The sequence below is a fragment of the Narcine bancroftii genome, chromosome 12 (assembly GCF_036971445.1).
Source record: "Narcine bancroftii isolate sNarBan1 chromosome 12, sNarBan1.hap1, whole genome shotgun sequence".
Classification (NCBI taxonomy): domain Eukaryota; kingdom Metazoa; phylum Chordata; class Chondrichthyes; order Torpediniformes; family Narcinidae; genus Narcine; species Narcine bancroftii.
Genome location: NC_091480.1, coordinates 91463075 through 91476420, shown reverse-complemented (window position 1 = coordinate 91476420; position 13346 = coordinate 91463075). Strand labels below are relative to the sequence as shown.

The window sequence follows — 13346 nt, the reverse complement described above, 5'->3', positions numbered from 1 at the left end:
TTATTTGTCACATTTAAGATTGTAAATATGGCACTTCTATTTTCCACTTTCAATTACATCTTTGTTGGGCTCTTTCCCATCTTCAGCTAAACAACCTTGGATGACTAAACCAGTGGTTCCCAACCCTTTTTTTTCCACTCACATACCACTTTATTCTACGCCACAAGTGCTCTGTGGTTAGTAAGGGATTACTGAAAGTGGTATGTGAGTGGAAAGAAAAAGGTTGAGAACCACTGCTCTAAACCAAGTAACATGCTCTGAGAATGGACAGGTTGAGAACATTCCGGGTTTACACCGTAATCCCAAGGCTAAATGGAAGTCCTGAATTATGAAATCAGCATTAAGCACAAATCAGCCTTTTCCTGGGTTTATGGTTTGTTTTTGTTTATTTATCTTTTAAATATGAATTATCTGACTTCTGGTCACTAAAATGACCATATCTGTATGCAACATAGAACATTTGAAACTTTATTGGCCTCCAACAAAGTTTCAGAAACAAAAATTAAAACAGAGGTCTTAGTATCAGAAGCAGCAAAATGGAAACCATTCACCAAGATATTCTGTCCTTTCTTCAGATTTAGTTGATGAATCCCCATTTGCAGGTGAGCTCTCGACTGAAACATTCAATGTATAACCAAAAAGCCATCAGATTTACAGATGGCACAGGCAATAGCAAAGTTTGTTGATTAGAGAAAACCTTGCTTTAAATACACCCAAGTAAATATTTATTAATTTAATCAATTCTTAATCATACACTTGAGGTAAGAATTTTTTTTTCTATTGACCCTTATTTCGTACCTTATGAATTGGCCTGAAGATAATGCTCTTATCAACAAATTCTTGATTAACTTTTCAAAACAGTATTGCCAATGCCATGCAGTAATTATAGCCGCACTGGAGTCAACTAATATTTTGAATTTCAATGCAACTTGCAGAGGATGGTGAAATGGAAAGTTATGAAAATACTTGGCTGGCGAGGCAGCATCTGTGGTGAAAGAAACAGTTAATCTCTCAAGTCAATAACCCTTCCTTAGAATGAGGGCATGAACATATGAAATGGGAGCAGGAGTCGGCCATCCGGCCCATCGAGGCTGCTCCGTCTTTCAATGAGATCATGGCTAATTTGATGATGGGCTCATCTCCACCTATCTGCCTTTTCCCCATATCTCTTAATTCCCTTACAATGTAAAAATCTATCCAATCATTTTTAAAATATATTTACTGAGGTCACCTCCACTGCTTCAATGGGCAGTGAATTCCACAGATTCACCACTCACTGGAAAAGCAGTTCCTCTTCATCTTCGTCCTAAATCTACTACCCTGTCCCCCTAGTTTTGGTCACCCCCACCAATGGAAACAACTTAACTACCTCTATCTTATCTATGCCTTTCATAATCTTATGTGTTTCCATAAAGTCCCCTCTCATTCTTCTAAATTCAAGCAAGTACAGTCTCAGGTGAATCAATCTCTCCTTTTACGCTAACCCCTTCATTCTCGGGGAATGAAGGGAATTGTTCGGATTGGATTGGTTGGTGATTAAGCATTTGACCAAGGCATCAACACAAAATACAAATAGAATCATAGAATTGTTAAGGCAGGAGAAGCCAGTCAGTCCATTGAATTTCTGGTAGAAGTGTTCCTATAGTTGCTTCATTAGTAGATACATTTCTCCTTGTACTAAATAATGAATATTTTAGAAATGAATTGACTTACATCACTTTCATTTTAAAAAATGTAAATTGTATTTTTGTTCTTTGTTATTAATGCAAAAATTCTGTTCCACACATGTCATTACAGTTAACACAACTTAGCACAATATTCAGTTGCTTTCTTAAATTTCAAAAGGTTATTTAACATATAAGGAATTTTATAAAATCTTGCAAAGAACAATCAGTTATGGTTTTCGGCACAATTATATCGTTGCAAAATTGCTGCCTGTACCTCAGTAGTTCATTCGGGTAGATAACAATATGATGCTGAGTTATATTCATGCATATCACCATTCCCTACAAAGTGTCTTTGAAATTCATTATATTAGTTTCTGGTGTGACTAATGCTAAGTAGTTTTGATCTCAGTAGAGTGGCAGGAATGTTGAATTGCTGGCTTGATGGGAAAAAAAATTGGCTTCGTTTTTTATCCTTAATTGTTTTTAATTCCATTTTGGGGATGTGCCTGTGTATGGATGTGGATGACGGCAAGATCCAGCTCTGCTACTTTTGTATAAGCTGCTAACACTCTGTAGGATCACACATGGTATCTAGTTGCATGGAAAATCCACTGAACAGTTGCTCAGACTTGTGGAAATCAAGAAGGAATGGCAAAAGATGGGAAACCTTTTTCCAATCTGAATGAAGCATTCCTTGACCTTTATGATAAAAATCTTGTAGTGCTTGGTGGAAATTTGACCAAATTATCTTTGATGTCTTTTTGCAGGAGAACTCAGTGGAAACTCTGATCCTTTTAAGGTATTAAAGGACACTTAAGTTTTGTCTGGGTGTTATATGATGTGTTATATATGAGTATAGGTACTCCCCGACTTGCGACCCATGCAACTTGCACCCACCCGCACGGATGACCAAATTTAAAAAAATATAAGAAAACGTATAAAATTTACGTGGTTTATGTTGTATTTGACAAACTACAACAACAGGAATATTGGACATGTAAGAGCCAAAATGTGTGTACTTACATTGTTAGTTGGCATCCTGGGGTCCTTAGGCTGGGCACAGCCATTCTTGATTCCTTTGTGCCTGCGTGAGTCTTCAGTTGGCACATGCACGGGTGGGTTCACATATTGGAGTTCGGTTGGCACATGTGCGAGAGTTAAGGGTGAAAATTCAATATTGTCAGGGCACTTGACTCTTGCGCATGCACCAACTGAGCTCCAATATGCGAATCCACCGTGCATGCGCTAACCGAAGACTAATGAATGCGCACAGGACTCAAGATGGCAGTGCCCAGCCTATGGACCCTAGGACACCGACTGACAACATAAATTTGGACCAGATTGATTGACAAATTCAGGAAGTTTTTAGTTGTTATCGTCAAATCTATGATGATAAAAAGATATGATTTTAAAAGTTTGCTTTAAGACTTTGGTACTCCACTCGTGCACACGAAATCCTGACTTGCATCCATTTCGAGATATGACTGATCCTTCAGTCCCAATTATGGTCATGTCAGGGAGTACCTGTACTTGATTTAAATGCGTGCAGAAGAAAAAAAATGATGTATGAGCTGACTTGCATATCAATAGAAAATGCTGCTGACATACCATTGTTTCAGTCTGCTTCTAACCTTAATGATGTTAAGACAGCCTCTCGTTGGGTAGTTGAGTAGAAATCTTTGTTCAGCTTTGACAAAGCTGTATTTTCTGATATTATTGATAGTTGCCAGTGATGTGGAATTGAGAGGTTTTTTTTAAATTCAATAATTGATGCTGCAGTGCCTTGATACCACCCAGGACAGCTCAGTTAGTGTAGCAGTTAGCGCCACACTGTTATAGCACCAGTGATTGGGACCAGGTTTTGAATCTTACGCTGTCTGTAAGGAGTTTGCATGTTCTCCTCGTGTCTGCATGGATTTTCCCTGGGGATCTGGTTTCCTCTCACTGTTCAAACATACTGGGGTTATAAATAAATTCGGTGTAATTGGGTGGCACGGGCTCGTGGGCTGTGCTAATATATTTTTTAAATGCTACATTTTTCTGATTTTTTTTAAAATCACACTCTACACAGAGATAGGTAGAAACTGATTCTGAGAGCTGATCTACCTGCAGCAGGCATCTTGATGCACTGCAGAGATACAACAGATGTCTCTGCAAAATCCACTGAACGTAGAAACAAACCAAATGTCAACTCTCTCTCCCAGGCCGTCACCCCCCAGTACTGAGCCCATAATTAAACTCGAGTCACCTTGGAGTGTATGTCACTTCGTTCACATGCCTGACACTAAATTACAAAAACAGTCACTGTATTCCACACACTGTCATGTGGAGAAAAAGATGAGAATACCATGTGGACAGAGGAAAAGATTCAAGGATCTGCTCAAAGTCTTGTTTTCATTTATTTTAAAAAAAATGCAAGATCCCTACAATTGCTGGGAATCTTTGGTCTGCAGCTGCTTCAGGTAGGGGAGGAATATTTGGGCTGGGATTGAGAACCATGACAGAGGGCAAGTGTGTTGTGCCAAATTCACACCACATTACACACATCGCTGACAAATCGTGAAGGATAAATTTAGCTTTCAAACTGTTCACTGCAAAGACACAATACAAGCGCTTGCAGCTTTACACAGAATGCTGCATGTCAAGGCCGATGTTCTCCGAACCTTAAGATCCTTTTTGAGTGTTAATCCTACTTCCGAAGTCAAAAATGAGTTAAATCCTGTGTCTAGGGCCTATTTCCTTTCATTTTCTTCCACTCATGGGACCATTTCACCTAATTAGAATCATCCAGATCTGATCCATGTTGGCCATTGGTTGCCACTATCTTCCACTTCCCTCTTTTATGTCGTGTTCTAGTTATTTTTTCTGATCCAGATGGTGAGTTAGTTAGTAAGTGACAGTTCACTCACCACATGGGTCTATCGGTCTCATGGTCTGAGACTTTGGTACTTCTCAGCACCGAACCTTAGCCACTAATTTTTCTCATGATCATCGAACCAGTCAGCTCTACTGCTTGTGACTGAAGCAGTAATTACCATTGGAAATGCCTTGTTTCTTGTCTCACAACAGCCAGCTGGTCACAGAGCAATTTATTATCATTGAGGTCTTGGTAAAGTGAACTCAGAGGCTGAAAGCCTGAAGCATTGCTTTCAATGGTGCCTTACAGCATGACCTATCCTTAGAATGAGGCCTTCTCTGCTGTTGTGAGAATAATGAGGCAACAGAGCCCGTACTTTCCCCCCACTTCTATTGGTCACTTGTCCTTTGCTTTACCTGCAGTTGCAAACTTCCCTTTTTCCCCCAAAACCTGAAAGGAACTGTGGGACTACAAGGGCAGATACTTCAGTCTTTCCCATGAGCATTTGACTGGATAATGGGGAATTACATAAAGGGTAGTCAAGGTCTGAAATTCAAGGGAAAAGGCAGACTAGGAAATAGTACCAGTCTAAATAATTTAAAGCCAACATGGAAACAGACTTGATGTACAGATACTCTGGGTTTTGTACCATAAATGTCTGGGTTAAAAGCTGATATATTTCCCACAATACATAATAATTCTTGTTTCTGCTCTTCTGTGCCACAGTACAACAATAATTCTGGCATCAACTATGAAAACCTGGGTCCTGAAGAATTGCGCTCATTGCTGACAACGGTTAGTGTTGACAAATTGTGAGGGTGTGAAAGGTTCTTGGAAAATTGAAATACCTCGTGCTTCTGTTCTGCTTTATTTGGTTATGACAATATCTTATTAGTGGTTTTGCCGCATGCTGTTGTTTTGCACATTGTCTAGTTTCATGTCTGCTTTTGGTAATACTCGTATAAAATTATGAAAGGCAGAGATGAGATAGAGATAGGTAAGTTATTTCCATTGATGGGGGAGACTAGAACTAGGGGACATAACCTTGATTCAGGGTAGTCGATTTAGGACAGGGATGGGGAGAACTGCTTTTACCAGAGGGTGGTGAATCTGTGGAATTCTCTGAGCATTGAAGCAGTGGTGGCGACCTCAGTCAATCTATTTAAGACAAGGTTGGATAGATTTTTACATAGTAAGGGAATTAAGAGGTATGGGGAAAAGGCAGGTGGGTGAAGAAGAGCCTATTATCAGATCAGCCACGGTTGAATGTTGGAACAGGCTCTATGGGCAGGACAGTGTACCTCTGCTCCTATTTTTTCAATGTTCTTCTTCCACGGATGTTTCCCAGTAAATCTGCCTCCTTTTTTTTCCAGCAATGTGGTGTCATCTCAGAGCACACCAAGAAAATGTGCACAAGGTAAGAATCCTGCTCAGTTCCTTGTTCTGCAAATGGTACAGTCCAGTCCTGGATGGAGTGTTCATAATTCATATTTCAAAGTCCTCTCAGCAAGCATCAAGGCATGAGGCTTGAATGACTGCATCATTTCATTATCAATGAATTGCACACACCTTTGTAAGAAATAATGATATGCACAGAGGATTGGAAGTGACAAAATAGCACCAGATCAAAGTATCGCTGGGAATAAGATGAATGAGAAATCCAGTGTTGGGGGGCGTGGCAAGATGGCGTAAGGACCAGACGTGCCTTCCAGTCCTCTCCTGACTCTATCTTATTGTTTTGTCTAGAAATGCCCGTTAAAATTCTTTAAAAGTTTAGATAATTTCAGTGCTGTTAAGTTAGCTTATGATGGTACAATTGGTGGAAAAGAGCAAAAAAAAAATGACAACAGATCATCAAAAAACTACATTTTCCAAAAGTTCAAGTTTTGGAGCCTACCTACAGGAAAGACACCGGGACTCAGTGTGAAATGGATCCCAGGAGAGAGGTACAGTGTTCGGATGTAGAGCTCTATGTTACATCGGTAGAGCCCCCTAAAGAGGGCGCCAAACAGCCTTTAGAACAAAGAGTTACTCAAAGGCATTTGTCAGCTGTAGAGGTGGCGCTGCAAACTGCATCTCTTGAGATACAAGAACCTATACAACTTGATGTACTGGGAGAATTTAATACATTATGGACTGGGGAAAACCCCGGCCAGCGTCCTCCAGTCATTGCTGGAGAGGCTGTGGCTAGGGTTTCCACACGCAGTCATACTACAAGGAAGGCAACCAGAATGAAGGAAGGAATAGAAGATCCTTTGGAGAAGAAGCAGGAATCTGTTGAGCCAAAATCTCTTCCAATTGAAAAGATTTTTGTGAATCTTGAATCTAAATTATCTTATACAATGCAGGTATTATTCAAGATTATGACTGAACTTGGTACTAGGTTTAATACTTTGGTGAAAATACATTCTCAACAGATGGCTGAGTTTGGAGCTTTTAAGCTTGAAGTGAGAGATAAATTTAATTCGTGTAAAGAAGAAATAGACGAAATACGGGATCAAGTTTTTGATGTGACCAAAATGGTCGAAGACTTACAAACTCAAAATAAAAATTTGGTGAAAAAGATTGATTATTTGGAAAACCAATCCAGACAGAACAATATAAAGATTATTGGTTTGCCGGAAGGTATGGAGGGACCAGACCCAAGAAAATTTTTTACTGAATGGATTCCGCAGGTGTTGGGTCAAGAACATTTCCCGGAAGGTATAATACTGGAACGTGCTCACAGAGCCTTGCGTAGAAGACCTATTTCAGGTCAAAGTCCAAGACCTGTTTTGGTTCGTTGCTTGAATTATTACGACAGAGAAATAATTTTACGAGTGGCTATTAGAAATGCACAACAGAGAAAATCACCCTTGATAATTCAAAATAATCGAGTTTTCTTCTATGCGGATTTGAGTCAAGAAGTTATGTTCCAACGACGGGAATTCAATCCTGCTAAAGAGTTGTTGTGGAAGAAAGGTTACAAGGCAACCTTTAGATATCCAGCTGTTTTGAAGGTTTTCCAAGATGGTTGCCAACCAAAGTTCTTTGATTCTCCAAAGGAAGCTATAGCATTTGCTCAAGAGCTGCCAATTACTCAGTTTCAACAGAGACATAGTCCACCGCGATCTCTAAGGAGACAAGAGATGGAAGAAAAGAGCCGTGCTCCAAGAAGGAATGGTTGTAATGGTGACTCGGCAGTTGGAGCTGATTAAAAGAAGAGTTGTCCTTTTTTTTTCTAATGTTTTTTTTTAAAAAAAAGGGATATTAAATAATGATGATGTTAGTTTAAGATGAAGTGAGAGTTGGGGGAGAGAACTGGATAGGCACTATTTCCTGAAAGTCATCTGCTATGTGTGAGTTATCTCACACCCATTTTTTTTTGGGAGTTACCGCATTCCGCGGTTTAGACGGGAGGGGGTATTTTTAACCTCCTACCCGTTTTTTTTTCCTTTTGTTTTGTATTATTAGATTAAAGAGTGAAGGGGTTTTTTTTTTGTTTATAAAAAAAAAGCATAAGAAAGAATTTGATTGTTTAAAAAATTAAAAATTGATGTGGTTTTTTTTGTAAAGTTTATTCAGTAGATAAGGAATATAAATGTGAAATTTAAATGTGAATGGGATGGATAAGTTTTTTTTAATATTTTTTCTTTAACTTTAAGGTGAAAGGAGTGGTAATTCTGGTGTATATTATTTTGCTATTTTAGTTATAGAACGAAGGGAATAATGGTGAAAGTTATAAATTGAATTGTACAATTTTTAATGAGGCTTGAATTTTGTTTGTGGTTTATGCTCCATTTGTTGAAGATATAGATTTCGTTGTAGATATGTTTTTATTATTCGGATATCTGAATTTTAACATAATGATTGGGGATATTTAAATGTGGTATTGGAGCTTTTATTGGATAACTATTTAAGAGTAAAAGGGAAAAATGGTGGAAGAGTACTAAAATTGAATTGTACAATTCTTAATGAGGTTTGAATTTTGTTTTAAGATGGTGGTTTATGTGACTAATATGATGATAGATGTGAAGTTAGTTGATATTTGGTGAAGGTTTATCTCTATAGAGAAAGTTTTTTTTTCAACTTTTTTTTCATGCTACAATTTTTTTTTAAGAATTGATTATTGTTTAAGAATTTTTGATAGATAATGTTACTAACTTTACTAATTTTTTATATTAAGTTTGAGTTAAATATATGTTTCATCTTAACTCCGTTTGTAAATTTATGCATTTAAGTTTGATTTAAATATGTTTTTTAAGTCTGATATTTTAGTATTAATTACTTTTCTTTTTGTTAGTATTTTAATCGGTTATATTTTTTTTTGTAAGTGGTTTTTTTTTCTCACATATATTATTAACTTTATTAATTCTTCAATCTTTATTTGGGGGAAAGGGGGGTTGGACTAATTTGAATTGGGTTATTAATGTGTAATAATTATTGGGGAGGGTATAGTTTATTTAGATTACTGATATTGTATTGTAATTTTATTATTTTATTCTTAATTTTTTTTAATGTTATCCTATATGTTATTCATGTTATAATAAATAAAGTTTAAAAAAAAAAGAAATCCAGTGTGAAGCAATTCAAACCGGGTGTGAAGTTAGAGCCCCAGCAGGAGAGAAGATGATCAAAATAATAGGGAAGGAGCAAAGGTGGAGTTTGCAGTATCCTCAAATACACTAACAGAATTAAATAAAGAGTTGATGCGGTTGAGATTGCATCCATTTGGTTTTGGGATATGTCAAATAGGTTGAGAAACAAGTAGCTAAGAAATGAACTTGCAGGCACATTGAAGAAAGGTGCAAAAATGATTGAGAAGTGATGGTGGGGACAATATTTATCCTTGCACAGAGTTAAAGGCAAATAAAAGAAGGAGTACCCGAAGAGTGTATGCCTGAATTTTTAACTTTTAAAATTTAAATTCAGTCATACGGCACGGTAACAGGCTCTTTCGTGCAGCCCAATTACATCGCCCTGTACAAAAACAAAGACGAGAAATCAGACTGCTCAAACTACAGGGGAATCGCGCTGCTCTCCATTGCAGGCAAAATCTTCGCTAGGATTCTCCTAAATAGAATAATACCTAGTGTCACCGAGAATGTTCTCCCAGAATCACAGTGCGGCTTTTGCGCAAAGAGAGGAACTACTGACATGGTCTTTGCCCTCAGACAGCTCCAAGAAAAGTGCAGAGAACAAAACAAAGGACCCTACATCACCTTTGTTGACCTTTGACACCATGAGCAGGAAAGGGCCTTGGCAAATACTAGAGCGCCTCGGATGGCCCCCCAAAGTTCCTCAACATGGTTATCCAACTGCACAAAAACCAACAAGATCGTGTCAGATACAGCAATGAGCTCTCTGAACAATTCTCCATTAACAATTAACAATGGCGTGAAGCAAGGCTGCGTTCTCGCACCAACATCCAATTGTACAATTACTACAAACCCCAGAACGTTTTGAAGTATATCTCAATCAATGTACTTCCAGCCCGATAGGATGGGGGAAAAAATGCTGGGTCAATTTTAATTAATTTCAAACTAGAAGGTGTAGATTTAAGGTGAGAGGGAAAAGATATTCACACAAAGGATTCTGGAGATGTTGAACGAGCTAGTAAAGGAAGTGAATGCAAATGTGATGCTCAATGACGTAGATATGTACATGGTTCGGAGGAATATAGGCTAAATGCAGGCAAATGGGGCTAGCTTACTTGCCATCGATAAGTTGGGCTGAAGGCCTGTATCCATGCTGTAGAACTATATGACTATCACAACAGGTCTCGTTGTTAACTCCATTCTATGTTTTAATTTGTCTGCTGGAACTGTTATCCCTCTTCTCTATCAAAAATCTACCTAACTCTGTCTTAAAATAACAGGTGAACATCAGGAATATTCATATTGTTACTAGGAAGCTGATGAGAGAGAATCTAACCACCAATCCTTGATATTCAGTAGCATTGCCATTGCTGGGTACCCACCCTCTACATCCTGTCACCATTGACCAGAGCCTCTAATATGCACCATTTGCATAAATACCATGGTTCTGAAAATAAGTCATAGATGGTTATCTCATCACTAGGAGTGACTCAGAGAACCATAGAATGTTACAGCACAGAAAGCAGGCCTTTCAGCCTGTTCCAACTATTTCACTAGACCCGCTCCCATTCCAGACCTCTCCAGTCCATGTATCTATCCAATTTATTCTTAAAACTCAATATCAAGCCTGCATTCACCACATCAGATGGCAGCTCATTCCACACTCCCACCACTCTCTGAGTGAAGAACTTTCCCCTAATGTTCCCCCTAAACCCTTCCCCTTTCAGCTTAAAACTATGACCTCTCGCATTTATTACCCCCAATCTGTGGAAAAAGCCTCCTCGCATCCATTCTGTCTATCCCTCTCATAATCTTGTAAACCTCTATCAAATCTCTCCTCATTCTTCTTCACTCCAAGGAATAAAGCCCTAACCTGTTTAATCTTTCCCATTAACTCATCTCCTGAAGACTCGATAACATCCTAATAAATCTCTGCATTCTTTCAATCTTATTGATCTCCTTCCTGGAGTTAGGTGACCAGTACCGCACACAATATTCCAAATTTGGCCTCACCAATGTCTTAAACAACTTCAACATCCCAACTCTTATATTCAATAATTTGATTTATAAAGGCTAAGATGCCAAAAGCTTTCTTTACCACCCTGTCCACCTGTGACACATCTCAATACCCCACAGCCTTTCCATCCCAGAAGGCAAGATCAGTTCCAATAATATTGAAGAAACCTGACACTATTCAATTGATGCTCCCACCACCAGCCTGAATATTCATTTCCCAATGACCCAGGTTTGAATACTCTCTCTAAGGAGTTTGTTCGTTCTCCGTGTGTCTACATGTATTTCCTACGGGTGCTCCAGTGTCATCCCATGGTGCAAAGATGCATGGAGTTAGAAGATTAATGGGTGTATTTGGATGGCATGGGCCTGAAAGACTTGTGTATCTCTTTTTTTAAAATAAACAATTCCAACCACACCTTCCAAACCACCAGAAGTGATAAGGACAGATGATGCTGAGTCTAAATAATGAAACTTGCTATCCAGCACCATTAACCAGAAAAGATTGAAATGGTTCAGGAAGATTGGGTGAACAATCTTCTAGAACAATTGCTCTAGAACAATTAAGGAAGGGCAGATAGCGCTGGCCTTTCTCGCAATTTCGGCATCTTGAAATAGAAATGAAAATTAATCAACTGTGTAACTAACAAGATCTTTTGGAGTAAAGACAGAAACTCCTGGGAAAATTAAACAGTGCAGGCAAACAAAAAGCTACAGGTTGAAGACTTCAGAACTGATGCAGCTATTAAATGGGCAGTTATCTCCTGTGTCAAATGAACGAAAACATGAATGGCATTCTTGGTTAGTATTATGGCCAGTCCTAGTCCTAAGCAAAAGGAGTAAAAGTCTGCAGATACCATGATTGAAGTAAAAACACAACTCTGCAGAAAATCAGCAGGTCAAACCGTGTCCTTTATTTAGCAAAGATAAAGATACATCACCAATGTTTCAAGCTTGGGCCTTTCATCAAGGCATGAACAAAATGTAGGCAGGTGCCCAAATAAAATGGGGGTGGGGGGCAAGAGCATGAGGAGGAGCTGGAGGTAGTAGGTGGGTCAGGGAGAGAGGGCACACCAGCAAACAGGGAAGTGTTGTGGCTCTGTGGATGGGGGGAGGGGGTGTGGGGAGCTGGAAGAAAGAAGACAGAAGGAATGGGAAGAAAAAGTATGTGATGTAAGCTTGGAGAATTCACGATGGACTCCTGCAAGCTGCCCATGTGACCAGATGAAAGATGTGTTTCTCAAGCTTGTGTTGAGCCTTGTAATAGTGCAAGATGTCACAGGAATAGAGACCAGATTGTACAACATTGCTTATTTCTAGCAACATTTAATGGCTCAATTCTTTAACTGTATTTCAGAATCACCTATTATTCCAGGTCCTTGCATTCCCATCTTTTCTGCCTTCAATCTGTTTTTTTTTCCTCCGGCTCCTCCTCCAAGTTATTTAATAACAAAAGAATAATCAATGGTGTATTAAATATGGGTTGCCATTTTAATGTGTTAGAGTCTAAGAAGAATAAATTGATCCCCGAGAAGATCCGAGTGGTCAACTATGTGTGGACTCTCACGTAATGGGGAAGATCTTTAACAGTTTTTTTGCATCAGTATTTACTCCAAAAACTGACATAAGGAAGAAAGGGAAACAAACAGAAATGTCATGGAGCATTTGGTGATTAAGGATGAGGAAGCGATTGTCTTACAGCAAATAAAGGTAGATAAATCCCCCGGGCCGGATATGATATTCCCTCAGACCTTGAGAGAGACTAGTGTAGAAATTGCAGGGGGCCCAGCCAGCTATATTCAAAATGTCCTTAGCCATGGGTGAGGTGCTAGAGGATTGGAGGGTAGGTCATGTTGTCCCATTGTTTAAAAAAGGCTCCAAAAATGAACCAGGTAATTATAGGCCAATGAGCCTGACATCAGTAGTAGGTAAATTATTGGATGGAGACTGAGAGATAGGATATATAAATATTTGGACAGCAATGGGCTGATTAAGGACAGTCAGCATGGCTTTGTGTGTGGCAGGTCATGTTTAACCAATCTTGTAATTTTTCAAGGAGGTTACCAAGAAGGTAGACGAAAGAAAGGCTGTGGATGTTGTCTACATGATCTTTAGTAAAACCTTTGACAAGGTCTCACATGGGAAATTAGTTCAGAAGGTTAAGACACTAGGTATCTATGGAGAGGTTGTGAACCGAATTCGAAATTGGCTGTGTGGGATAAAGCAGAGAGT

At 38.8% G+C, this 13346-nt stretch overlaps 1 protein-coding gene across 9 annotated transcripts in view; it reads left to right on the top strand.

Annotated features, from left to right (window-relative positions):
• Positions 1-13346, top strand: part of atxn7l3a (ataxin 7 like 3a) — a 50847-nt gene that overhangs the window by 23136 nt on the left and 14365 nt on the right. For 7 of the 9 annotated variants that reach the window (XM_069904715.1, XM_069904712.1, XM_069904716.1 and 4 more), the window contains 4 exons: positions 576-602; positions 2435-2466; positions 5251-5319; positions 5898-5941. In XM_069904715.1, coding sequence (XP_069760816.1) covers positions 576-602; positions 2435-2466; positions 5251-5319; positions 5898-5941 — 172 coding nt within the window. The remainder of the gene's footprint in view (positions 1-575; positions 603-2434; positions 2467-5250; positions 5320-5897; positions 5942-13346) is intronic. The other 2 variants (XM_069904717.1, XM_069904708.1) reach the window with 1 other exon arrangement.